The 25,613-nt window shown below is 39.3% G+C and overlaps 1 protein-coding gene and 1 long non-coding RNA gene across 5 annotated transcripts in view; one reads left to right on the top strand and one right to left on the bottom strand.

Moving 5' to 3' along the window:
• Positions 1 to 312: 312 nt before the first annotated feature.
• On the bottom strand, positions 313 to 9,633 carry ZNF281 (zinc finger protein 281). Of its 4 annotated transcripts, XM_027074633.2 has the most exons (4): positions 9,534 to 9,633; positions 7,131 to 7,172; positions 6,102 to 6,150; positions 313 to 5,152 (listed from the first exon to the last, which is right to left on the bottom strand). In XM_027074633.2, the coding sequence occupies exons 2-4, from the start codon at positions 7,148 to 7,150 to the stop codon at positions 2,450 to 2,452; spliced, it is 2,772 nt and encodes a 923-aa protein (XP_026930434.1). In that variant the 5' UTR covers positions 7,151 to 7,172; positions 9,534 to 9,633; the 3' UTR covers positions 313 to 2,449. The 4 variants fall into 4 exon arrangements, with proteins under 4 accessions (XP_026930434.1, XP_053064850.1, XP_053064851.1 ...); XM_053208875.1 differs by lacking the exons at positions 6,102 to 6,150; positions 7,131 to 7,172; positions 9,534 to 9,633 and adding an exon at positions 5,375 to 5,534 and having other exon boundaries at positions 313 to 5,148; XM_053208876.1 differs by lacking the exons at positions 6,102 to 6,150; positions 7,131 to 7,172; positions 9,534 to 9,633 and adding an exon at positions 5,375 to 5,514.
• A 325-nt stretch (positions 9,634 to 9,958) lies between these two features.
• LOC128312951 (uncharacterized) overlaps positions 9,959 to 25,613 on the top strand; it is a 41,724-nt gene continuing 26,069 nt past the window's right edge. Inside the window, exons 1-3 of the long non-coding RNA XR_008292941.1 lie at positions 9,959 to 10,013; positions 14,495 to 14,782; positions 14,908 to 14,960. This is a non-coding gene — a long non-coding RNA (uncharacterized LOC128312951). The remainder of the gene's footprint in view (positions 10,014 to 14,494; positions 14,783 to 14,907; positions 14,961 to 25,613) is intronic.

Genomic DNA, 25,613 nt, shown 5'->3' with positions numbered 1-25,613 from the left:
GGAATCTGATTTTAAGTGAGGCCTCAATAGTCTCTCTGATGTAATACTTAGGATACGTAACCAATTTCAACAAAACATGTTCTAATTTACATATTAACTTTCTACCCTTCCATATAGTGCACCTCAAACACAAAATGCTCAACCAGTTTTCAAATAAAATAAACCTAAAAACATGAAATACTTAAGTTAAAAAAAAAAACAATAGAAATACAAGTCTCTAAACTGCAAGTTATACCACTGATGTGAATATTTTAGAAAATGTAGTTCATGAAAAAAACTGAAAAATGTTACTGGATATTAAGTGATATCTCCTTTCTTCAATTTTGTGATTAACAGGTCTTTTATTGGTAGTAAACTAGAGCAAACAATCAGAATAATACATATGCAGTATTCAGTACACACAATAAAAGTTAAAGAAATTCAAAACCTGTATAAAACAAACACTGGAGAAAAATCATACAGCTTAAGAGATACAGTGGTAAAGGTCCTCTCCATCCTTTGATTACAGCTTGTACTCTGTACCCAATAGAACTTACCGCACTTACCAAAATAAGAAATACAGACGTTTTAGTATTGATGTATTTAAGAGGATTAAACACATTTTCTAAGAATCTTGCAATGACAAATAGGTGACCCTTTAGCTGGTAAGCAGACTTAAGGGAGGAAAGTGGGGAAAGGAAATTAACTAATATTTTGTAACCATTTTTAATAATTTCTTATTTTCCAAACACTGCTTTCATAACAGAAGTGTTTTACACTTGCACAATATTAATTACTTTATTATACATGGAAGCCTGTGGTAGGCTGATTACACAATAAGACTGCAAACAACCAGTGGTACTTTTCTGACGTCAGAAGAGTACATAAGACTGAAACATCACCAAAAGTACATAAAAAACTCATCAGCATAAACATCAAAGTACATTAAAAAATATAATCAGGAAAAAAATACAGTTGCTAAAAAGTGGTTTAGAGCAAAGCCACTGTCTTATCAGTAGCTTCAAATGGCAATTAGCGTTCATAGCAAGTTTTGATGACTTTACAAGACCCCTGTACAATACTGACTAATGCACCCTTTTAAAATGTACATTAAAGGCTGCAATTTCACAAAGAGGTTCTGATGTCACTACTAAATGCACTTATTCCTCACATTAGCTAGGTCACCAGTTGGAATTACAACCTTATTAACAGTATCTGTAGCTCAGACTAGGTGGGGCTTTATTATACATGGAAATCTCTATGTTTTTTGTTTTTTTTTAAAGATGGGGGGTTGTTTATCCTATTATTTAGTATTTGAATGCCACAAGGCATATAAAATGCCTAATGAGTTACCTAATGGAATGTAAATCATTCTAAAATTGAAACTGTCCAGAGAGAAGAGGGAACAAGGCAGGCTCAGAACTTTAAGAAAGAGGGTAAGTCAAGAAAAGAACAAAAAAACAGAAGTGTGGGTGACACGTAATAACACAGACAAGAAAACGATGCTTTAAGCCATGTATAATAAATAATGCATACCCCAAATTTCAAAAAATTATGTAATTCCAACTTGGGTTCTAATACTGGATCCAACCAACCACTTGGGTGTCAACACTGTGCCAGATATCATAACTCCTAATGGAACTACAGCCCTGTTACAGTTGGGATAAGGAGAGGGTGCTATTTTTTCTTCTTCTTTTATTAAAGCTATCATTCCAGGCTTTGATCAAAGATCCAAGAATATTTGTTCTACCAGGCTGGAATGAATGGTTTGGAAGTTCAGAGTACATTTAAAAGCTGCAACAAAACATAGGTAGCCAACATCTCAGAATTTTGGATCAGCCTAGATGGAGACAGCAACTTGAAATGTTTTCGATCCCTTACTTAAAATGATGAAATGTATATCAGCCCAGATAGAGCAATTTGAAATGTTTTCGATCCCTTACTTAAATGATAAAATGTATTATCATACTATCTGTAAATTGGATATTCCATTACAGTGATAACGTACAGAATTCCCATGCGTTATTACACTTTCCTGAGAGTAAAGCAATTAGAATAACCTTAATCCTAGCAACAAAGTTTTTTTTTTTTTTTGTGGGTTTTGTCTTTTTTGTAGGTTTTTTTTTGTTTTTGTTTTTTTTTTTTTGCTTTTTTTGTTTTTTTTTTGTATTTTTGTGGTTTTTTTGCATTTAAAACTTTTGGGCTATTCCCTGACAATCTATACATGTAAATTTGATTGCTAAACATTGTCACTTTGAATGTCAAACTATTTTTAATCTATTGATTTTGATTAAAAATCATAATACAAACAGAGCTAAAATCACACTAACAAAATAAACTAAATATGAAAAGTTGCATTGAAAGGGCATTACGTTATTCTTAATAGGATCGTGTAGAAACATTCCAATGGCAGTGTTCTCAAAATAAAACAAAATTACATTAGACCTCCAGCCTGGTCACTTTGGGGACCTTACCTGTAACTTTGGCTGGTGGGTGTCTTTACTCTCGTACTACATGGCTCACTTACATCAGACATCATATTTGTATACCCTGAGAAATCTGACACTGAAGTCCTTACTCTATGGTCCACTTCTCCATTAGAGTTAGTGATGAAGGTCATTGGCACCCTGCTGCCCGACTTAAACTGAGAACCAAACGCTTGTGCAAAGTTCTCAATCTGGTACGTTGTTCTAGGCTCTATGTCTTTCTGAGGATCTATCTGGCTAGCTAACTCCTGAGATGGAATCTGAAAGCTTGCTGAGGACTCTAAATTTTTCTGTTGTTCCTTCTGGCTAGTCAATTTCTGAGATGAGGACTGGAAGGCTGACGAAGTCTCTAAATTCTTCTGAGAATCTATCAGATCATCCAGCTCCTGGGAAGGTGTCAACTGCTGATGTGTAGCATCCAAAGCAGATAAATAAAGACCTGGTTGAGATCCAAACAACATCCCAAAAGGAGGCTTTGGCAATGAAGATGGCAACACTGAGGTAACAGATTGGCCGAAACCACACTCCAAAGGAGATGTAGTGTATATTTGTTTTTCTGGAAATAAAGTGTGGTTGTGGAGAGGTGAAGACAAACTGACAAACTGGAAACCGTGTCCAAGAGTAAAACCTGCATTAGTGGATTTTTCAAAAGCCTGTTGGAGGTATTTGGAGTATTCTTGCAACATGCTTGCCTTATCACTTGAAGATGTTTGGGTGCCTGGGCTCAAATTTTCTTCTTGAACCAACTCTGAGTGTTCTCCTGAGGTGTGTAAATCCACTCGTGGTTCCGTGATGTTGAAAGGATCCTCTTTCTGGCTTTCTGATTTGTTGGAGTATTGATCCAAAATACTTTGTAAAACCTCATCAGGAATTCCAGACTTGTCATGACAAGACTTAATTTCAGCATTTAGAGCTGAGGAGTCAATAAGGGACAATGGAGTCTCATTGTCCAAAACACTGACACCTGCAGACTGAATGACGGACTGTTGGGAGACCATGTGTCCTACATTTATAGAAAAGGCACTGTTGCTGCTGGCAGTTGGTAAATATCTTCTTTTCTTTGAAAACTGCATGGCATCATCATAATTACTACTTATTTGACCTTGTTTACCACTGGTACTTTGGAGAAGACTAATAGTCTCCACACTATTATTCGAAACTATGCCAAGTGAGCCACCTGGTTTCCCAGACAAGGACTTCTGTCCAATGATGTCTGGTAATGGTGACACAAAATTAAGGTAGCTTTTCTCTGTATTCTTTCTGCTTCCTTTCTTAAAGATCAGTTTTGGCACCCTTTTCTGCAGTTCATCAATACCAGTGCCAATTATGCCTCCACTGGAAGACACAGTAGGCATTTCTACTGAGTAACTCTGCATGTTTATATTATTTGAAATTTGTGATTCACTTGTTTTACCAGTCTTATGTTCCTTATTTTCAACAGCTATACTTTTTGACTTCGTTTTTCTCCTTGAAGAACTTGTATTTCCCTGAGACAACACAGCCAGATTACCCATACTGCTATGGGTTGATGACCCAGGTTCTGCACCAGCGGCTCCTTTAGCTATGGCTTCACCACATGTGCGCCTGTGCTTCAACAGTCTATCAGTCCTTGAAAAATACTGTTGGCAAGTGTCACATTTATATGGCTTTTCTCCACTATGCGTCCTCTTGTGTCTCTCCATATGGTACTTCTGAATAAACTTCATGCTGCACTGATCACATCCAAATGGCTTCTCTCTACTATGAATTTTCTCATGTCTCTGTAGTAGGTATTTCTGAATGAAACCCATACTACACTGGCTGCACTGGAAAGGTCGTTCTCCAGTATGAATGAGGACATGTCTCCGCAGGTGATAGGAGCTTCTGAAAGCAGCACTACAGTGATCACAGATATGAGGTTTCTGACTTGGGGAGAGGATGGCACCTTCTCCATCTCCAACCAAAGAAGGTTTGGATGATGCACTTGGCTTCCTCTTGGCTTTGATTCCCTGAGATTCTGGCTTTGGCCTCTTTGCCTTTTTGACATTAGTGTCCTGCTTTGGCTCCTCACTGCCATGGTGGTCATCAGTCCTGCTACTGCTGCTGAGCAATACGTCACGGTGGTGCTGGGCTGGTTGCTGCTGGGCATGCTGGTGGAGAATACTGAGGTCCTGGATGACGCCGTGGCTCCCCCCATCCCCGCCTCCTAGGCCAGGAGATCTCTCCTCAGCCCCAGCGAACAGCCCCCCATAGTGGTGGTGGTGATGGTGGTGGTGGGACTGCTGCTCCTCAGGATCTGCGGGTTTCTCCTGTTTGATGCTAACCAAAGACTGCAAGAATCCCCAGGAGGTCCTCTGCGAGGGGAAGGCCGCGGCTGACGCCGCCGGCTCCTTCTTGAAAGTCATGTCCGGGGCTGGCGGAGGGGGGGGCTCAGCGGCCGGGGCTGCGGAGGTAGAGGAGGATAACACGCACTGCGGGGGAGGGGCGGCCGACCCCGCCGGCCGGGTGAAGCTGGTGACCGGGGGAAGCCGGTGGTTGAACATAACCATACCCTGGGGAAAGGTGGGTTCCATCGCTGCCCTCCTGCTGCTGCCGCTGCCGCCGCCGCTACTACCACCGCCGCCGGAGCCGCTACCACCGCTACTGCCGGTACCACCGCCGCCACTCAGGAACCCACTGCCGATTTTCATACCCCGAAGGAGGCCTGGCTGAGGAGAGGAGGAGGAAGAGGGAAGAGGGAGGAAAGGGGGTGGAACCGGGCCCCGGGCCGGGACCACCGCAGCGCCCAGGACCCCGCCGCGCCGCCGCCCAGACCGCAACGCGCCCAGCACTAATTCCCAGCCCGGTCGCCTCCGGCACCGGCACACATGGTCCTGGGACTCTTCCCTGGGCCTCGCCCTCTCCCTCTCAGACCCACCGGCAACACTTACGGGTACCGCCGCCGCCGCAGCCGCCGTCGCCTCCAGTTAATAAAAATAACGCCGTCCTCTCCACAATGGAATTAAAAGCCTCCCCTGTACTGCGCAGCCGCGGCGCGGTGTCTGCTGGGAACTCTTCAACCCAGCCAGAGGGGAGCTCTGCGGAGCCACGGCGCCTGCGCTGCAGCTTCCGCCCGGTCTGCCTGTCAATCACTGGGGCGGTTGGGCGGAGGGGAGGCCCAGGGCTCGAGGGGCGGGGATTTGGGTCCCCTGTAGAAAGAGGCTTCCAGGCGAACGGGCGTGATTGGTGGGCTGCACTGACGGAGTTGGACGTGGGTGAGGGCTTCTGGGGGAGGACGCTCAGGGGGTGGAACCCAAGGGGCGGAATTACGCGGGACCTTACTGCGGCGTGGCTCGGGGGCTGCAGAGAAAGAGGCTGGCAAGATGGGGGAAACTGAGGACCGAATGTTGGGGCTTTTTCTAGCTTACAATTTGTAGTCTAGGTATTGAATCACAATCCAAACCCAGAAGTGGGTCACTTAGGGCACTTTTGGTTCTGCCTAAAAGCAGTAAACTTCAAATGCCCAACATTTATTAAAACAGATTGCTTCCGTTATCCCTCTTAGGTTGGAAATATTTTAATAGTGGGCGTGTACCTTTGCATTTATAGGAGGAGCCTGCTTTGAAACCGTTGCAAAAAAAAAAAAAAAAAAAAAAAGTTGTTTTACTGCCAACCTACCTGAAGGCTACTGAAGAAGGAAACCGCGTGTAATCCGGGTGCTGCAGCCCTGTAAAACACGCCCACACTCATACTTCATCATCATCAGATGTTATTTAAATGCCCACATACCTTTTCAGTCTGGCTAATGACTCTGTTTGCAATGTTACAATGTTACCTAGCCCCTTATGTTACTTATTTAGGAAAAACTGACTACCAGGCCCTTCTAAGACGTGTACTAGGATTCACTCTGCCCTCCCCCAGTATAGACTGCTGAGAAACGCATGCAAAATTACAATTTTTTTCTTGAGGGAAAATTACAAAGTAAAATCTTGAAATCAGAGACTATCAAATACCACACAAGTCTCTACTCAGTGGCTAGTGTACACAAAGCACTCACTTTCATATTAAACGTGCCAAAATCTAAACCAGCTACTTGCCTAACAAAGCCTATATAAATCACAATTTTTTTCATAAAACGACTAGAACCATCCCAATAATTCGCTTACATAGTATATTTCGTGAAATTTCAAGTCCATTTTTTCACAATATTTCTAACTAAATAACTGCTCATAACTAAATAGTAAATGACTTCTCTGAGAAACTTCACCATTGAAACCATAAGATTATTCATTATTCTTTATGGGCCTCTCTGAACCCGTGCAGAAACTTAAAAGGTAATATTTAATGAACATTTGGTGGTAAGAAATATTATTCTAATTCCATGAAGTTACCTATAAGCATTCTGCCACTTAAATTGTAAAACCTGAATACCGTCAAGGATAGCTAAGTGTTAAAAGAAAGACTGAAAATTCCAAAACTTAAGGCAGTAGTAAAATATTAGTCAATGCCTGTGAGAAATGAGGCTGTCCCTTTATTCATGGCGTCAGTGTTTAATGGTAAGCTGGGATGCATATAAGCTAGTCCAAGCATGAAGGGCAGTAGGACACTCATATGAAAAACCAACTTTGTTCCTCAGTTATCAAGATAAGAAACCTGTCATTTCTCTCATTCACTCTGTCAGCCTTGAGATACTCCAAGCAGACTTACCTCTGTGTTGTATACCCCATATATCAGGAAGATGAAGAGACCCTGTAAAATAAAATGGAGGGAAAAAGCTGTTAACGCTAATCATTTCAGCAGTAGAAATACCTGAAATAAACTTTCCTGGGAACAGACAAAAGAAGACACACTTCATCAAGGTCAATTTATTTTTCTATTTTTCAACATTAGAAGCTGTACCTTGAGCATTTATAAGGTAACATACCAGCACATCACTTACAGTGGTTGTGCTACGCAATTCTTCATAAATAGAAAATAAAAATACCATTCCTGGTACATAGAATATTAATTATAAAAATCAAAATGTCAGTCTCTGAAAGATAGCTAGGTAATGAAAAAATTAAACTCAGAAAATGTCATCAAAGTAACCAATAGCACTCAGCATCAATATTTCTAAACACTGTTTTAGACTACGGAAAATGGAATATATTGGTTAAAGTCTTCACAGGAGTAAAAAAAATTTTTTTCATGAAAAGAACTAAAAGGATAAACTTAGGGTAATAAATAGTTTCTAAACAATATTTAAAACTCCAGTTCAGGTTAAGATAAAATTTCACATTATCACTTGTAAAACTACACACATTTTTATTGTAAACTTTTTATAAAGAAGTTTCAAAGATCTGCTGTTTATTAGTCCTTAGTTTTAGAAAATACTTAATTGTAAAATATAAAATGGATCTCACTCTTAAATCTAAAATATTAAATTTTTTAAGAAAATAAAACTGATGTAGTTTAAACTTATTAGAGAAAATAGCAAGAAATTTTCCATGTATTTTGGCTTTGCAGGGGAAAGAAAAAATCTATATTTTCCTATTCTTGTTAGGTATGAGTAAACCAAATATGAGATAGATGCCTGGACTAAAGTCTGGAAATGGTTCAAATAGTTAAGAAATGTGACATTTCAAAAGGAAAATATTACAGGAATATTTTAATATTTGTTTTATATCTGCATACTTAACATCTTACAGATAACGGGAACAATCCTATAATAAAGAGATTGAATAAAACAGAACTAGGTTTTGCTCATTAGTTTCTTCTGTAACATATTTTATTTTTTAAGAACAATTTTACTTTCTTTATTATTTTCTTATGTAATCTTTACACCAACATGGGGCTCAAACTCACAACCCTTGAAATCAGGAGTTGCATGCAATACTGACTGAGCCAGGTGCCCCTCATCATTTTACTTTAGTATGGTATGTTCATTACAATTAATCTTACAAGTTTTCAATACTACTCTCTATATAATATCAGAAACAAACTTTCATTACATGTATTTGTGTTAGGAAGAAAGGTTGACAAAGAGTTTTGAACAACCAAAAATGTCTACTGGGTCATTGACTTTTAGAAATTCAAGTACAGTGAGAGTTTCTTCACTGTGTATACATCACGTCCCATAGCTCAATATCAATACTCAAATCCATCCAAGTAGCCTTTCTCAAGATCTACATAGTGTGAATTCAAGCGTCTTAGATGATACTCATTTTATAGGCTACTTGTTTGCCTATATTCTAGATAATTCAAGAAAAAAGTTCTCTGACTTATGACAAAACTATACAATAATTAATAGTGCTCCTTCCTTTCATAATTGCTAATTCTTTATTTCATATTGTGTTATATAGATATAAAATTAAGAGTAGGTCACTCAAATTACTTCTATGTATGAGACAGGAGTATTTTGCTTTGTGCAGTACCTAAGTTCTTCACCACAATGCCTTGTGTATGGAACAATAGGCACTGTGATTTCTATATGTTAAGAAATTCATCTGTTGGGGTGCCTGGGTGGCTCAGTCAGTTAAGCAGCTGACTTCAGCTCAGGTCATGATCTCATGGTTTGTGGGTTTGAGCCCCGTATTGGGCTTTCTGCCATCAGCCAGGAGCTCGCTTCAGATCTTCTGTCCCCCTCTCTCTCTGCCCCTTCCGTATGCTCTCTCTCAAAAATAAACATTTAAAAATGCACAAAAAAAGAAATTCGGCTGTTATCTATATATTTTGAGACATCTATAGAAGAGCCCTTCTATGATGTGTATAATCACTTCTGTAATTTATCTATTTTGTAAATTCAATTTTCTCGAAAAGAAAAGAAAATTTCAAAAATCACATTTATTCTCCATGTCTTGGTAAAGTAAGGAGGATATGGAGTATGTTCTAATATTTTTATTTACTCTATTTCCATGTTACTTGTTACACATTTTAAGTTCTCACATATTTAACTCTTTAAAGTAATATAAAATGATCCACAACAAAAGTCTGCCTTTTGAAAAAAAAGATTTAGACTGAAAAACTGTTTTAAATAAAGGCAGCTTCAGTCTCAGAAGTTTTTTTCTCTTTCTCCTTTCTCTTCAACAGATGCACACTTAAAAGCATGGTAAGCAATCCCCAAATTATTACTTCAAAGATCCTGAAAAAGCCTGAGACTTGAAATCACTCCAAGGAATCTCTGCTTTTTTCTCTTGGGTTGTCTACCTGATGTCACCACAATCAGCTGAAAAGTAAAACATTAATAATAATAATCATAATAATAATAACAATAATAATAATAAATTGTGTGTTTTATACATGGTGCCTTTTTTCCCCACTGATTTTACCAACTATTGACAGTTGTGATAATTTAGATCTAACTCTACAGAACTTCATAAGCCCTTCACTACTGGTTAAACATCTCATTTTCTCTTTTTTTCCCAAGGGAAGAATCAAAACAGAAATAGCTAAACATAAAAATCTTAAGCCATAACTAGGAGCCACTTTTAAATCCCCGCAGGGAGAATACCTTTAAGAACAGCTGGAAGGAACCAACTGCCAAATTTCAACTGGCACTGAGACTTCTGAGCTCCTTCTACCAACATTCTGTCCCACCAAAGAGTGAACACTGTAAGTATGCCTTATTTCTGAAACGAATGATCCTTCATGTCTGTTGGGGAGTTTCTGCTATTCCACCCATAGACCTATCCATTCAAAATATATATGGAGTATTAATCTATAATGGAACCAATTTCTCAATGTTTCAATCACAGTAAAAATAACAGTAATTGGACAGGAAACATCCCAAGCGTAGCTGGATTCCTATAGCATGTGTATATATTATGGGCAGGAGCCAGGACCAGGGAAAGAACACAAGGGTATTACATCTGATGCTGTACAGGAGTTAAAAATAGAAACTTACAGGAAAGAAGGGGGGAAATCATGCTATATTATTTTATTTTCATTTATGTATGAAACATTAAAAACTGAGGCAGCTTTGTAAATATCTTCATTGTCCTAGAAGTTCATTGAACAACGTCGGCAGATAGATTCAATGGCTGACATCTAGTCTGTTATTTTTATATTGATTGTTCTGTACTTTCATAGTGCACTTCATGACTGCTACAAAATCAATCTTTTCTGTGGTAATGTATTCTTTCCTGGCGATACAAAGAACAGGAAGGTGCCACTATACACAGTACATTGCCCACTCAGGAATCAGAAGAATATTAACAATGCTAATATATGTATAGCTCTCTCAAAGTACTTTCATTTGCATAATTCCATTTGTTCCTCACTACAATACTGCAAAGTAGGCAGCATGAGTGTTATTAGCTTTTTTTTTTTTTACATATGAGGATTTTGAGGCTTGCTCAAAATGCCACCGTGCTGACAAGTGGGCAGAGGCAAGGATTAGTTTCTGACTCCTCATCTAATGTGCTTTCACATACAACTGCCTTAAATAGACACCTTCGTAACTCTGAAATCACCAGCTTCAAGGTAATACAATTGGTGAGCTCTTTAAAAGCTGAGGTTTCTTGAAAGCATATTATAGTTTGATTAGAACTGTAGAAGGTCAGGGACTCAGTATCCAGTAATAGAGCTGCTTAGACTAGTGCTCCACAGTGTAAGATGGCCTAGCAAATACAACAGGAAATACACTTTGCAACAGTGGTTCCTAGTTGCTATGCACCAGGTTCTGTCTTTTGTGCTTCCTTACAAGTTCTCATTCAATGATGTATACTTGCTAGTTGCTGGGAAACATATCTTTTCCCATCAAAACGCTGCTAGGTAACCACATAGTCAAATATCCTTTATCATTATCATCATTTACTGACCTTCTTTGAATGTATGGTGCTATGCTGTGTGCTTTTATTTATTTACAAACCATGCTCCAGCCTAGTTTCTATAAACAATTCCTGTTTGGGGGACGAAATCCCATGGAAACAAAAGCATTAGTGTGCAAGGATATGTGTATTTGCTTGTTGCAACACTGTGTGTAGTGGTAAAGAACTGGAAACAACCTGAATGCCTTTCAACACAGGATTGGCTGAGTAAATCGTGGTCTCTTCAGCCCTTAAGATACTAGGCAGCTGAAAGAATGAGTTAGAGCTATGCTTATTAGCCTGGAGTAATTTCATGAATTGTTAAAGGAGAAGAGCAAGAGGAAAAGACACGTGTGTTATATCGTCTCTTTTTTGTAAAACAAATGACAAAACCTCCCTTCCTCCTCCCCAAATACAACTGATTCAACAGGAGAACAGGGTGGAAAGGTGCATACCAAACTGTTGTCACTGGTTTTCCTAGTGGAAAAGACGTGAGGGAGAGGAAGCAAGTCAGAAACATGTTAGAAGCACACTAGAAAAACATGTATGACCTTATCAAAGGAGGTGGAATGTACAATTCTATGGAGGATATTAAATATAAATATAGAAAAGAGAATCTGCACATGGATAAGGAGCTAAAGATAAGATGGACAAATAAAATACTGATTTGATTTGGGGTAAGATTGGGGTTTTTTCTTGACTCCTATTATTTTTTTAAAGCTTTTATTTTTAAGTAATCTCTACACTCAAAGTGGGGCTCGAACTCACAACCCTGAGATCAAGAGTCACATGACTGAGCCAGTCAGGCATCGCCACTATTATTTTAATATAAAGAGTACCTGAGGTGCCTGCATGGCTCAGTCAGTTAAATGTCTGACTCTTGATTTCAGCTCAGTCATGATCTCACGGTTGGTGAGTTCAAGCCCCATGGCAGGCTCTGTGCTGACCGAATGGAGCCTGCTTGGGATTCTCTGTCCCCCTCTCTCTCTGCTCCTTCAGCTTACATGCACACATGTGCTCTCGCTCTCGCTCTCTCTCTCTCTCTCTCTCTCTCTCTCTCAAAAATAAATAAATAAATATAAAAAAATAAAGAGTATAATACATTTGAATGAAAAAAGATGTAAGTGGGTTTATTTAAAATGAATTCATTGGGGCACCTGGGTGGTTCAGTCGGTTAAGTGTCAGAGCTCGGCTCAGGTCATGACCTTGTGTTCGTGAGTTCAAGCCCCGCGTCGGGCTCTGTGCTGACAACTCAGAGCCTGGAGCCTGCTTCAGATTGTGTGTCTCCCTCTCTTTCTGCCCCTCCCCCGCTTGCACTCACACACACGCTCTCGCTCTCTCTCTCTCTCTCAAAAATAAACATTAAAAAATAAGATGAATTTATTATTTTTTTAAAGTGGGGTATAATTTACCAATAAATGTATACTTGTGATTAGTAGACTAAAGAAAATAAGCAGTTTATACAGCAGAACACATCAATTTTGCCAGGGAAAGTGGGTACATCATGAGAAGGGAGCTAAAATCTATCAAGCGATGGCCTCTTGTGATATGTGTTTGGTTTGCTGCTCTTCTGAAGATCTGATTCTTGAAGGAGAAGGAAGCGTGGTCAGTGAGACAGCTGGGAAAGGGCATTTACGAGAGATCTTTGAGAAAGCACAGCTTCATGAAAGCACAGAGATCTCCAGGGGACACGCAAGGAGCTCAGAATTGCTAGAGCAAGTTGCTTTCAAGCGAGAGAGGGGAAGCTGATGAAACCAGAAGCAGGGGCAGCACCAGACTGCGAAAGGCCTTGCATATCGTGTCAAGGAATCCAGTTATTCCTCTCTTAGAAAAGGGGGTCATTACAAAGTTTTCATCAGGACAGTGATGTCAGGAGCTTTTGGGGGTTTTGTTGTTGTAAAGTAACTCCTGTAGCACTGAGAGAAATGGGCTAAAGAGGCATAGGGCAACCGGTTAGGAAGCTACAGTCAGGGTAAGAGAATCCAAAACGAGGGAAATGGTTATGAGAATTCAGAGATGTTTAGGAGGTACAGTCAAATATCGAACGGAGGTGGATGCTGACTGGACGGGACAGGAAAAAGCAAGAGCTGGGTTACAGGTGATTGTCAGCTCACTGGCTTCAGTGATGGGTGATTTCCTAAGGCAGAGAATTAAATGGAAAAGAAGCATGTTTGCTGAGGAAAAGAATACATTTATTATATGTGTCAGATGGGAATGTGGTCCACTGAGCAATTGGACACACAAGTCTGAGCCTCAGGAAGGATCTCTGGGATGGAGATACAGGGCTGGGAATCATCCAAGTAGGGATGGCAGTGGATGCCCTCAACTAGGAAGCACGTAAAGTAAATGAAGGCAGTGGCTGTAGACAGATTTCTGGGAAATGTCATTCCTGCTTCAGAGCTAAGCAGAGAGAAAACCAATGAAGGAGGAGTCAGAGAGATGGTGCTTTCATGGAAGCCAATGGAAGAGAGTTTTATTTTTTTCTTTATTTGGTTTTATTTATTTCTTTTAATGTTTATTTTTGAGAGAGAGAGAGAGAGAGAGAGAGAGAGAGAGAAGGAGCAGGGGAGGAGCAGAGAGAGGTGGGGAGACACAGAATGTGAAGCAGACTCCAAGCCCCTAGCTGTCAGCACAGAGCCCAACACAGGGCTTGAACCCATGAACTGTGAGATCATGACCTGAGCCAAAGTGAGACACCCAGGCACCCCAGGAAGAGAGTTTTAAAGAAGAAATGAGTAGCGGCAAACATAGGCTAAAGGCATAAACTCTGAAACCATACTGCCTGGGTTCCATTCCTGGCTCTACCACTTACTAGCTGTGTGAGCTTGGGCAAATTACTAAGCATCTCTGTTCCTCACTTTCATCGTGTATAAAATGCTCACAGTAATGTGCCTGTCTCATAAGATTGTTATGGGAACTAAAAGAGTAAATAAGTGTAAAGTGCTTGGAACAGTGCCTGGCAGAGGTAATACTATCTGAGTATTTGACTGATGTCACATAAGATCAACTAAGAAAGGACCTGAAAATGCCATTAGATTTGGTAGTTACTGGATTCATTGCATTTACATTTGAGTAACTTCTATATGTCAGGCGCTGAGAACATAGTCACGAAGGAAACATTGAACTTGCTCTGAAGGAGCTTATATTCTGGCGAATAGCCAGACTGTGTGTGTCTGATTGTGTGACTGTGTGTGCACTGTTCTCATCACCTGACAAGCATTATTACTTCGCTCATTCCTCACACTTACCCTGGATATAGGTACCATAATTATCCTCATTTTACAGGTAGGAACATTGAGCAACACGGAGAGGTTCAGCAAGGAGCTGGAGCCAGGAGGTGGCAGAATCGGGATTTGAATTGAGCTGGACTGACTTCGGAGAACACCTCCTTAGCCTCGAAATCATATAGTCTCCAGTTGGCTGCTGGTGACCTCAGTAACAGTGCCTTTAGAAGTATGGTGGGGACAATACCCAGAAACTGAGCATTGAATGGGAGCTGGTTAACTGAGAGATTGAGAAGAGTTGAAAGCATTTCCACAGAGAATCACAGAGAATCACACTGACAAAGTCCAAGTATGTGGCTTTGTGGGGGATTTATTCTATTTGGGTGATAGAGTAAGGAAAGCGAAAGGATTAAGTAGTAAGCATGTTCTTTGGTCATGTCTTTCTCAAATACTGTTTCAACTATTTCTTTGCAGTGATGTGGCTGGCGGTCAGTTCAAGATTAAGATCTCTGGTGAGTGCCTGAAGGGTATGTATTTGTTATTATTTATTGAAGCAAGATCAGTACAATTTATTTATTTATTTATTTATTTATTTATTTATTTATTTTTTCAATATATGAAATTTATTGTCAAATTGGTTTCCATACAACACCCAGTGCTCATCCCAAAAGGTGCCCTCCTCAATACCCATCACCCACCCTCCCTGCCCTCCCACCCCCCATCAAACCTCAGTTTGTTCTCAGTTTTTAAGAGTCTCTTATGCTTTGGCTCTCTTCCACTCTAACCTCTTTTTCTTTTTTTTTTTCCCCTTCCCCTCCCCCATGGGTTTCTGTTAAGTTTCTCAGGATCCACATAAGAGTGAAAACATATGGTATCTGTCTTTCTCTGTATGGCTTATTTCGCTTAGCATCACACTCTCCAGTTCCATCCACGTTGCTACAAAGGGCCATATTTCATTCTTTCTCATGGCCACGTAGTACTCCATTGTGTATATAAACCACAATTTCTTTATCCATTCATCAGTTGATGGACATTTAGGCTCTTTCCATAATTTGGCTATTGTTGAGACTGCTGCTATAAACATTGGGGTACAAGTGCCCCTATGCATCAGTACTCCTGTGTCCCTTGGGTAAATTCCTAGCAGTGCTATTGCTGGGTCATAGGGTAGGTCTATTTTTAATTTTTTGAGGAATCACCACACTCTTTTCCAGAGTGGCTGTACCAATTTGCATTCCTACCAACAGTGCAAGAGGGTTTCCGTTTCTCCACATCCTCTCCAGCATCTATAGTCTCCTGATTTGTTCATTTTGGCCACTCTGACTGGTGTGAGGTGATATCTGAGTGTGGTTTTGATTTGTATTTCCCTGATAAGGAGCGACGTTGAGCATCCTTTCATGTGCCTATTGGCCATCCGGATGTCTTCTTTAGAGAAGTGCCTATTCATGTTTTCTGCCCATTTCTTCACTGGGTTATTTGTTTTTCAGGTGTGGAGTTTGGTGAGCTCTTTATAGATTTTGGATACTAGCCCTTTGTCTGATATGTCATTTGCAAATATCTTTTCCCATTCCGTTGGTTGCCTTTTAGTTTTGTTGGTTGTTTCCTTTGCTGTGCAGAAGCTTTTTATCTTCATAAGGTCCCGGTAGTTCATTTTTGCTTTTAATTCCCTTGCCTTTGGGGATGTGTCAAGTAAGAGATTGCTACGGCTGAGGTCAGAGAGGTCTTTTCCTGTTTTCTCCTCTAGGGTTTTGATGGTTTCCTGTCTCACATTCAGGTCCTTTATCCATTTTGAGTTTATTTTTGTGAATGGTGTAAGAAAGTGGTCTAGTTTCAATCTTCTGCATGTTGCTGTCCAGTTCTCCCAGCACCATTTGTTAAAGAGACTGTCTTTTTCCATTGGATGTTCTTTCCTGCTTTGTCAAAGATGAGTTGGCCATACATTTGTGGGCCTAGTTCTGGGGTTTCTATTCATTCCATTGGTCTGTGTGTCTGTTTTTTGTGCCAATACCATGCTGTTTTGATGATGACAGCTTGGTAGTAGAGGCTAAAGTCTGGGATTGTGATGCCTCCTGCTTTGGTTTTCTTCAAAATTACTTTGGCTATTCGGGGCCTTTTGTGGTTCCATATGAATTTTAGGATTGCTTGTTCTAGTTTTGAGAAGAATGCTGGTGCAATTTTGATTGGGATTGCATTGAATGTGTAGATAGCTTTGGGTAGTATTGACATTTTGACAATATTTATTCTTCCAATCCATGAGCACAGAATGTTTTTCTATTTCTTTATATCTTCTTCAATTTCCTTCATAAGCTTTCTATAGTTTTCAGCATACAGAAGATCAGTACAGTTTAAATATCAGATCCACACGTGGCAGAATCTCATTCTATTACAAAAATCAAAAAAGATGAAATGTATTCTCAACCAAATTTAAGATAGCTGAAGGCTACAGATGAGAGAATTTTTTGGTAAATGTAAAAAAATCTAAAAAGTAGTCTTACCTTTTCTTGGTCTGATTCTGGACGAGTAGTTTCCAGGAATCTGCATTTTTAACACACACCTGAGTTGTTCTGATGCATAATAAAGTTTAAGAATTAATTCCAGCTCCACTATGTACTAACTCTGTGACCTAGGGCAAATTACTCAGTCTCTCTGTGCCTCAGTTTTCTCATTGTAAACAGAGATAATAATAATACCTACTTCAGAGGTGTGTTGGAGGATTGAAGAGGTAAATTTTTATCACATCTGGCTCAAAATAAGCCTTCAGTATATCTTTGTTATGTAAAATAAACAAATCACAGTTTTAAGGGACAATCGACAAATTAGAGTCTGTAACTTTAGGGAGGTGGGAGTGTGCCTTATTAGAAGGCAAATTAAATTGTCATGCACTGATTTTCAGGTATTGTAACCAAAAAGCTTAGGGAGTAAATAAATTAGGAAGAATTTCAGGATAGAATTTAAAGAGTTTTGACAACAAAAGTTTTCTTCTATATTTGCAAACGACATATCAGATAAAGGGTTAGTATCCAAAATCTATAAAGAACTTATCAAACTCAACACCCCAAAAAACACAATAATCCAGTGAAGAAATGGTCAAAAGACATGAATAGACACTTCTCCAAAGAAGACATCCAGATGGCTAACCGACACATGAAGAAATGCTCAACATCACTCATCATCAGGGAAATACAAATCAAAACCTCAATGAGATATCACCTCACCCCTGTCAGAATGGCTAACATTAACAACTGAAGCAACAACAGATGTTGGCAAGGATGCGGAGAGATAGGATCTCTTTTGCACTGCTGGTGGGAATGCAAGCTGGTGCAGCCACTCTGGAAAATGGTATGGAGGTTCCTCAAAAAATTAAAAATAGAACCACCCTATAACCCAGCAATTGCACTACTAGGTATTTATCCGAAGGATACAGGTATGCTATTTAGAAGGGACACATGCACCCCCATGTTTCTAGCAGCACTATCCACAATAGCCAAAGTATGGAAAGAGCCCTAATTTCCATCAACAGATGAATGGATAAAGAAGATGTGGTATATTTATACAATGGAGTATTACTTGGCAATCAAAAAGAATGAAATCTTGCCATTTGCAACTACATGGATGGAACTGAGGGTATTATGCTAAGTGAAATTAGTTATAGACAAATATATGACTTCACTCATATGAGGACTTTAAGAGACAAAACAGATGAACATAAGGGAAGGGAAGCAAAAATAATGTAAAAACAGGGAGGGGGACGAAACATAAGAGACTCTTAAATATGGAGAACAAACAGAGGGTTACCGGAGGGGGTTGTGGGAGGGGTATGAGCTAAGTGGGTAAGGGGCATTAAGGAATCTACTCCTGAAATCATTGTTGCATGATACACTAACTAACTTGGATGTAAATTAAAAAAATAAATTTAAAATTAAAAAAAATTTCTTCTGGAGCTCTTTTTTTTTTTTAAATTAAGCTAATTGGTCAGATATGAGGCATATCATATATAGAGGTGCCCATTTTACAGATCAATTCTCCAAGGATTTCAAAATATAGTTCAAATATTATATGAATGAGGACCTCCATGGTTGTAAATGACAAACTCAACTCAAACCAGATGAAACAAATAAAAGGACAGAGATTTATTGAGAACTAGCTCTAAGAATTGAATAAATAGTTAAATAATTAAATCTCAGATTGGCAAGAAGAGGAATGAACAAAGATTTCTCTGTCTGTTTCTCAGCCATTCTCCCAGATCATTTTTCTCTGGTGGGACATGTACCACCCAAAGGGTCCAGGCTCTTGTTTTTACAGCTTTTCATACAAGAGAAAAACTGGTTTTTCTCTCTCAACTCTTGAGATAGGATTCTGGCCCTATTTAGGTCACATGTCACTCTGACTCACTCACTGTGGTCCAGGGAATGAGCTGTTATGGTGACAAGTCTACACCTTAACCAATCCTATGATCAGAAGAGCAGGATCGTAAAAGAAGATGACCATTTCCATTCAGACCACTTAGCTAGAGCTGGAGGAGGGAGAGGGGTAGAAGTAATCATGTGGGGAACGTCAGCTACCCCAGTTAGTGTTTACTGCAGACACGGTCACTATCCTCAGGACTCACAACTTAGTGAGGGAGCAAAATATAGAAATTTGTATGAGCGCCTGGGTGGCTCAGTCATTAAGCATCTGACTTCGACTCAGATCATGATCTTACAGCTCATGAGTTCGAGTCCCACATCGGGTGAGCTCGAGACCCACTTTGGGTGAGCATGATCCCTGCTTTGGGTAAAACAGGAGCCCCAGGTGAGCCCCACTTCTCTCTTTCTCTTCCCCTTGTGGGATACTCTCTCTCTGCCTCTCACTCACTTGTATCTTCTATCTCTCTCTCAAAAGAAAGAAAGAAATTTGTATATATGAAATAAGAAAGGCTTATACATGTGGACTATGGTATTATAAAAATACAAGTTAAATACTAAAAGATTTGTGGAGAATCAAGATTATGAATTTTAAAAGAGAAGAAATAATCATAGTGACCAATGAGAGGGCTTATATCTGAGAGACAAAGATTATATGAAAAGAGAAAGTATATGAAATAAAACCTGCTTGGATGGAAAATCCTGATCAGAGTCTTGGTAGTTTTCCCACTAAGACCAAATTAGTCATCTACTCTGGAAAATGGCAGTGTTATGAAATGAATTCTAAGAATTAAATCACCATAGAAGCCAGTGATGTAAAGAGGTATGGAAATACTTAGAATGGAGTGTGGGAAATAAAGGCAGAGAACCCACATGAGGAAGATATTGGAGGATCCCGAATGAGAATTTACCACCAGTGAAGGCAAGGAACTGTCAGTGACAACAGAGGCAGATGAAAAATCTGAGTGTTCTTCAGGAAAAAAAAAAAAAAAAAAGTTGTAGAATTTGACTGGATACAAGAAACCAAAGAAAAATAAGTGCCAAGGAATGTGAATATGTTAAACTTGAATGTGAAACAGAAAAAGGAGATTTGCAATGACGATTGTGGAAGACGGGCAATAGGAAGAGATTCTGAAAGGAGAGCTTAGCCAGACTATTTTACAGGAAAAGAGCATGAGAGGGTGTAGGAAGAGAAAGAAATAGAGAGTTGGTCTTCTGACAAAGCATACAATTAAAAAAGACTATCCTTGGATGGAACAGATATTGCAAAGCAACCCCTATTACAATTACAAAAGCGAGTGAGAAAACCACAGATGTTTCGATCAGTTTTCCACATTAACACGGTTACCATTCTCAGTTACGGTTGCTTCACAGATACTTTAGTCAATTCAATCCTACTAGGATTTTAATATTTCTTAATTCAGGATATTGATTTTAACATAATGGAATTTTACAGAAGGTGATATCTGGTGTCTAGATTAACCTAGAAGTCGAGATGTACGTCAGCTGAGACATTCATGTCCCTGTTCATCCCTCTATTATACCGTTTCTGCAGTGGAGTCCCCACACAGCTTCCATGCTTGTCTTCCTCCTGAGTATCTGTGCTCCTTAAGGACACAAACTTATTTGCCCTTGTAATCCTAGTGGCACATAGTGAGCCCTTACAAATGAACATTAAATGACAGAAATAAAGGCCTTACCAGTGATTAAGCGATTTACCCAGTTTGCACTTCTGGTTAGTAGCAAAGCCAATCCTGGGATCCAGACCTCCTGTACCCTAGTCTCGGGCATAACCCACAGACCATGCCCTCATCTTGCACTCTTTTATAAAGATTTCTCTTATGTTTCGATACCAGGTAGCTGCTCTTCGGTGCCCAACTTGGTTTTCATTCTAAGGAAATTGTCTTAAAATCAATTTCTTTGGCTGCTGGGTGCTCAGAATTAAATCTGTGGCTCGCCATTAGCCCCTTTTTTACTTTGTCCTAATTTCTGAGTATCTCTATATGCCATCCCAAACCCTCCTTGGAAAAGGTAAGAAAGCAATGCCCATGCAGCATGTATTTAGGGTCCAGCACTGTCCCTATGACTATGAAGGACTGCCTCTTGACTTCATATGTATAATGTCCTGTTGTCCTCTTTCATACCTTATTGGTATAAATTTCTCAACCTTTTTTATGAAATATTACAAATTAATATAAAATTCAAGACTTCTGGATCATTCTATGAAAGAATTAAACTGTTGGAAAAAGCCCTAAAGGAGAGTGCCTGGGTGACTCAGTCAGTTGATGGTCTGACTGTTGATTTCTGCTCAGGTCATGATAGGCTCTGCTCTGAACATGGAGCCTGCTTAAGATTTTCTGTCTCTGTCTCTGTCTCTCTTTGTCTCCCCCTTTCCTTCCCTCTCCCTCTGCCTCTCTCCCTGGCTTGCTCTTGATCTCTCTCTAAAATAAAAAAATAAAAAATTATTAAAAAATAAAAAGTCCCAAGAAGAGGAATGGTGAAGGAAATTATGTGTATTGATATAACATTGCACCGCAGACGTTAAAAACAATCTTTTGGGAAAGATTTTAGTCATGTGGGAAACTGCTTAAGATAAATGAGTGAAGGGGGGGTGCCTGGGTAGCTCAGTTGGTTAAGCGTCTGACTCTTGGTTTCGGCTCAGGTCATGATCTCACGGTTTCCAGGTCATGATCTCATGGTTTCCTGAGTTGCAGCCCCACATCGGGCACCAGGCTGACAGTGCGGAGCCTGCTTGGGGATTCTCTGTCTCCCTCTCTCTGCCCCTTCCCCACTTGCGCTATCTGGGTCTCTCTCAAAATAAATAAATAAACTTAAAAAAAAAGATAAATGAGTGAAGAAAACAGGATTTTACAAAAGGTATTACCCCAGCTGTGTAAAAGGAAATGCATTTAAAGAGAAAGGAACAGATACCTGAGTGGTTCAGTCAGTTAAGCACCTAACTTTGGCTCAGGTCACGATCTTGTGGTTCGTGAGTTTGAGCCCCACATTGGGCACTGTGCTGATTACAGCTCGGAGCCTGGGGCCTGCTCTGGATTCTGTGCTTCCCTCTCTCTCTGCCTCTGCCCCTCCTGCGCTCTCTCTCTCTCTCTCCCCTCTCTCAAAAAATGAATAAACATTTAAAATTAAAAAAAAAAACATAAAGAGAAAGGAAGGAAATATGCCAAAGTATTGATGATTACCTTTAGTTGTAAGATTGTAGATAATTCTTTTTAAAGAATTTATTTTAGGGGGATGCCTGGGTAGTTCAGTCAGTTAAGTGACTCTTGATCTCTCCCCAGGTCATGATCTCACGGTTTGTGAGGTTGAGCCCCACATTGGGTTCTGCACTAAGCATGGAGCCTGCTTGGGATTCTCTCTCTTGGTCTCTCTCTGCCCCTCCCCTGCTCCCAAGCGCACGTGTACTTCCTCTCTCACAAAATAAGTAAACATTTTTTAAAAAGATTTTATTTTTATAAGTATTCTCTACTCCCAACATGGGACTCCAACTCACGACCCCAAATCAAAAGTCACATGCTCTTCTGACTAAGCCAGCCAGGCACCCCAAGATTATGGATAAATTTTATTTCCCTTATACTATTATATATTTCTCAAACTTTGTATATTTCTTATTATCAGAAAAATATTTTCTAAAAGTCGATTTTAAAAGATTTTTAATGGCACGGGGCAATAAGTGTAAACTGTTAAATAAGAAAAATCTGCCTACAGAAGCACCTGGGTGGCTCAGTCGTTTAAGCGACCAACTCTTGATTTCTGCTCAGGTTGTGATCTCACGGTCGTGGGATCAAACCGTGCTTCTGTGTGGAGCCCACTTGTGATTCTCTCTCTGTCTCTCTCTGCCCCTCCCCCCATTAAATAAATAAACTTTAAAAAAAGAAAGAAAGAAAAATGCATAGGAATTTGTATCACAATATAATCACAACCATATAAGAAAACACATTTTAAAAAATGGACAAAATGCACCAAAATATTTTAAGTGTTGCTACTATGTGGTAAAACTCCAGGAAATGTCTTTTTCCTGCATTTTTATCCTTACTCTCTCCTGTTTCTCCAATGGGTTTGTGTTTCTTTTATAATCAGAACTGCCTCTCCAAATAATGTAAAAAGAGCTTCATAAGCATAAAAACCTAATAAATGTGAAATATCCAGAGTAGCTCTTCTGCTACTTATGTATGAATGGTATCTGCTAGAAATCTAGACTTCTACTTTCATTTTGAAAGGTCACTATACACTTCCAGGAAAGAGTTTTGCAAAACCATCTTAACATTTTAGCAGAAACTAACAACCTGTTAAGTTTCCTAGAACTTCCCAGAAGATCAGAGCTAACAACAACTTCCATACTTCCTGTTGTGTCTAGAAGATAATCACATAGAGTAGACATAATTACATAGGGGTATTATGCTACTTTGCCATCTGGTGACAGAACATAGGGACAAGTTGTTGCTATGAACCAAAAAGAGACTACAGTAGCCTCTTCAGGGAATTTGGGCAAATTGTTCTAGGCCAACAAATTAACTAAGTAATTGACATGGTTTGTTGAAAATTTTGAAAAGCAAAAAAAGCATAAAAGTCTTGGCATGTTGAACCAAGCTGTATCTTTTGCCAAAGCCAACTGCAGTTCTTGGAATACATACCATTTGGACTTCAGAGTGTAGTTCAATAGAATTCTCATCTTAAGGTGCTGTGTTGACCTTATGTACCTTTCAAGTTGAACTTCATCAGGACCTACCTTCACTGAACATGTACTGTTGAGTGCGCACTAGGAACATGCATTGCTGGGTGATTGAATTGCCTGGATATTTAACTTCCAGAATCCTAGTCTCCAGACTTGTCATCAAATCCAAGGGCTTCTCTGTTATACATATACCAACTGGTGTCAAATTTGGTGTATTAAACATAGTAAAAACAAACAAAAAACAAAAAACAAAAACAAAAACAAAACAAAAAAACCCACTTTGAAATAAAGAACAAGTATGAAATTTCAAAAATCAACCATAAAATGGCCTAAGGCCAAAATGTTTGGAAATTTCCCCATAAGTCTAACCCTCGTCATAGTATTTGTAAGAGCCAGAACTCCTAAGGCTAGCCCTATGCAAGTTCCCTTTTCCAGTTCCTTGCATTTAATTTGTTCATTTTTAAACATTTGCACACTACTTTATGGTTTTTTTTTTAAGTTACTTTTATGGAACATGATTTCATTTTGGACTCAGTGAATCCCATTTTAAAAAATGAGGAAAATAAGTTACTTTCCCAATGTAACAAAATAAAGTAGCAGAGCAAAGATAGAACCTAGATTTTGTGGCTCTTGGTTTGGCATTTGTTCTACTATTGCACACTTCCATTTAACTAATAAAATGGCTTATTTGTGCCTGTTTCTCTTTCTTTTATACCTAGAGTTATCATTTTTGCTCTCTTCATATGGTAGACCAAAAATTAATTGGTGACTTTCTTATAGAAGATAGTATATAAATACAAATTCCTAAGAGGGATTCAAAATTTTATCTAACCCATTTTATTCCTTCCTTCCTTCCTTCCTTCCTTCCTTCCTTCCTTCCTTCCTTCCTGCCTTCATTTAAAATTTAAAATTCCAGCATAGTTACCATACAGTGTTAAATTAGTTTCACGTGTAGCCCATCTTTAAAAGGTGAAACTGAATCTACCATTTCTGCCAAATATCTTGAGTTTTTTACTCAACAAATTTTTGGACTCAAGCTGACATCTTCTGAGAAGATTAAGCAGCTTGCAAAAGCAATGGGTCCATTATAATTTACATCCTGTTTCACTTCACCGTGAGTCGTTGAGGGTAATGTGGGTCTCTGCAACATAATCAGACTTTCAGTTCTTGACACCATGAACAGTAACTAAATTGTCTCTAAATCCTAGACCGTTAGCCATTCTTTTTCAAAACGTGTAAAAAATTACTGAGTAAATCATGGAAAGTAATTTCAGTCCTAATGAGTATAAAATAAGGCGTTATTGTAGGCTCTTTATTATTTTACTTTATAGTTAAATAACAATTATTCCATGAACTGAGTAAGCACCAGCCTCTTGGCTGATGGTCTAGAGTGTTCTGCGTCACCTGAGTGTGACTTTGGAAGTAGCTAATCCAGTTATCTTATCGAAGTAGGAAGCAACAACGTAGCATCAAATATATTGACAGTAAGAGCATCATAACAGAAGTCCTTTAACATTAAAATAACTGTGAGATGACTGTTCAATAGGATGATACTCAGATACTCGGGAATACCTTGGTGGCTGACATCTTGAGAGCTCTGTTAGGTTGCGTTTTTCAGGTAAGAGTTCTTCAGGCCAAAATAACACCTTCTGTGTTACTGCAACAAATTTCTAGGCTTCTGTATGGCTCTAAAAGTGTTCAAAAGAATACTTGCATGTGCCCCTCCTCCCACATCCATGTACAAGTATGCTAACCCGCAATCTGCAAGAGTACACAGAAGTTCTTAGTATGGTACGAGAAAAGGATAGTTCTGTCTTGTATATCCAGTTTCTAAGCTCATTGGAAGCCCTTCCATCAACAACATGGAATATCAGCTCTTCAGACACTTGACAGGGTTTCAAGCATCCATTGACTGCAACCCAGAACTTGCCAAAAGCTGTTTCTAGACACCTGATATTGGTGAGAAATGGCATCTAGGATATATGTCAACTATTCCTAGATTCTTTGAGTGCTATTTCTGTGTAAAGTCAGAAAACAATAATACAGTATTTGGATCACATCAACACTGCTCCCTTACACAAGTGCCT

Source organism: Acinonyx jubatus, chromosome E4 (genome assembly GCF_027475565.1).
Source record: "Acinonyx jubatus isolate Ajub_Pintada_27869175 chromosome E4, VMU_Ajub_asm_v1.0, whole genome shotgun sequence".
Lineage (NCBI taxonomy): Eukaryota > Metazoa > Chordata > Mammalia > Carnivora > Felidae > Acinonyx > Acinonyx jubatus.
The sequence above is the reverse complement of the archived record's forward strand: the minus strand, read 5'-3'. Positions and strand labels throughout refer to the sequence as shown.

Coding starts and splice junctions, on each gene's coding strand:
- ZNF281 (XM_027074633.2), bottom strand. CDS start 7,150: ATGGGGTATACAACACAGAG. Junction 6,151..7,130: donor ATGGGGTATACAACACAGAG/GTAAGTCTGCTT, acceptor CGTGTTTTACAG/GGCTGCAGCACCCGGATTAC. Junction 5,153..6,101: donor CCTTCTTCAGTAGCCTTCAG/GTAGGTTGGCAG, acceptor TCCTCTCCTCAG/CCAGGCCTCCTTCGGGGTAT.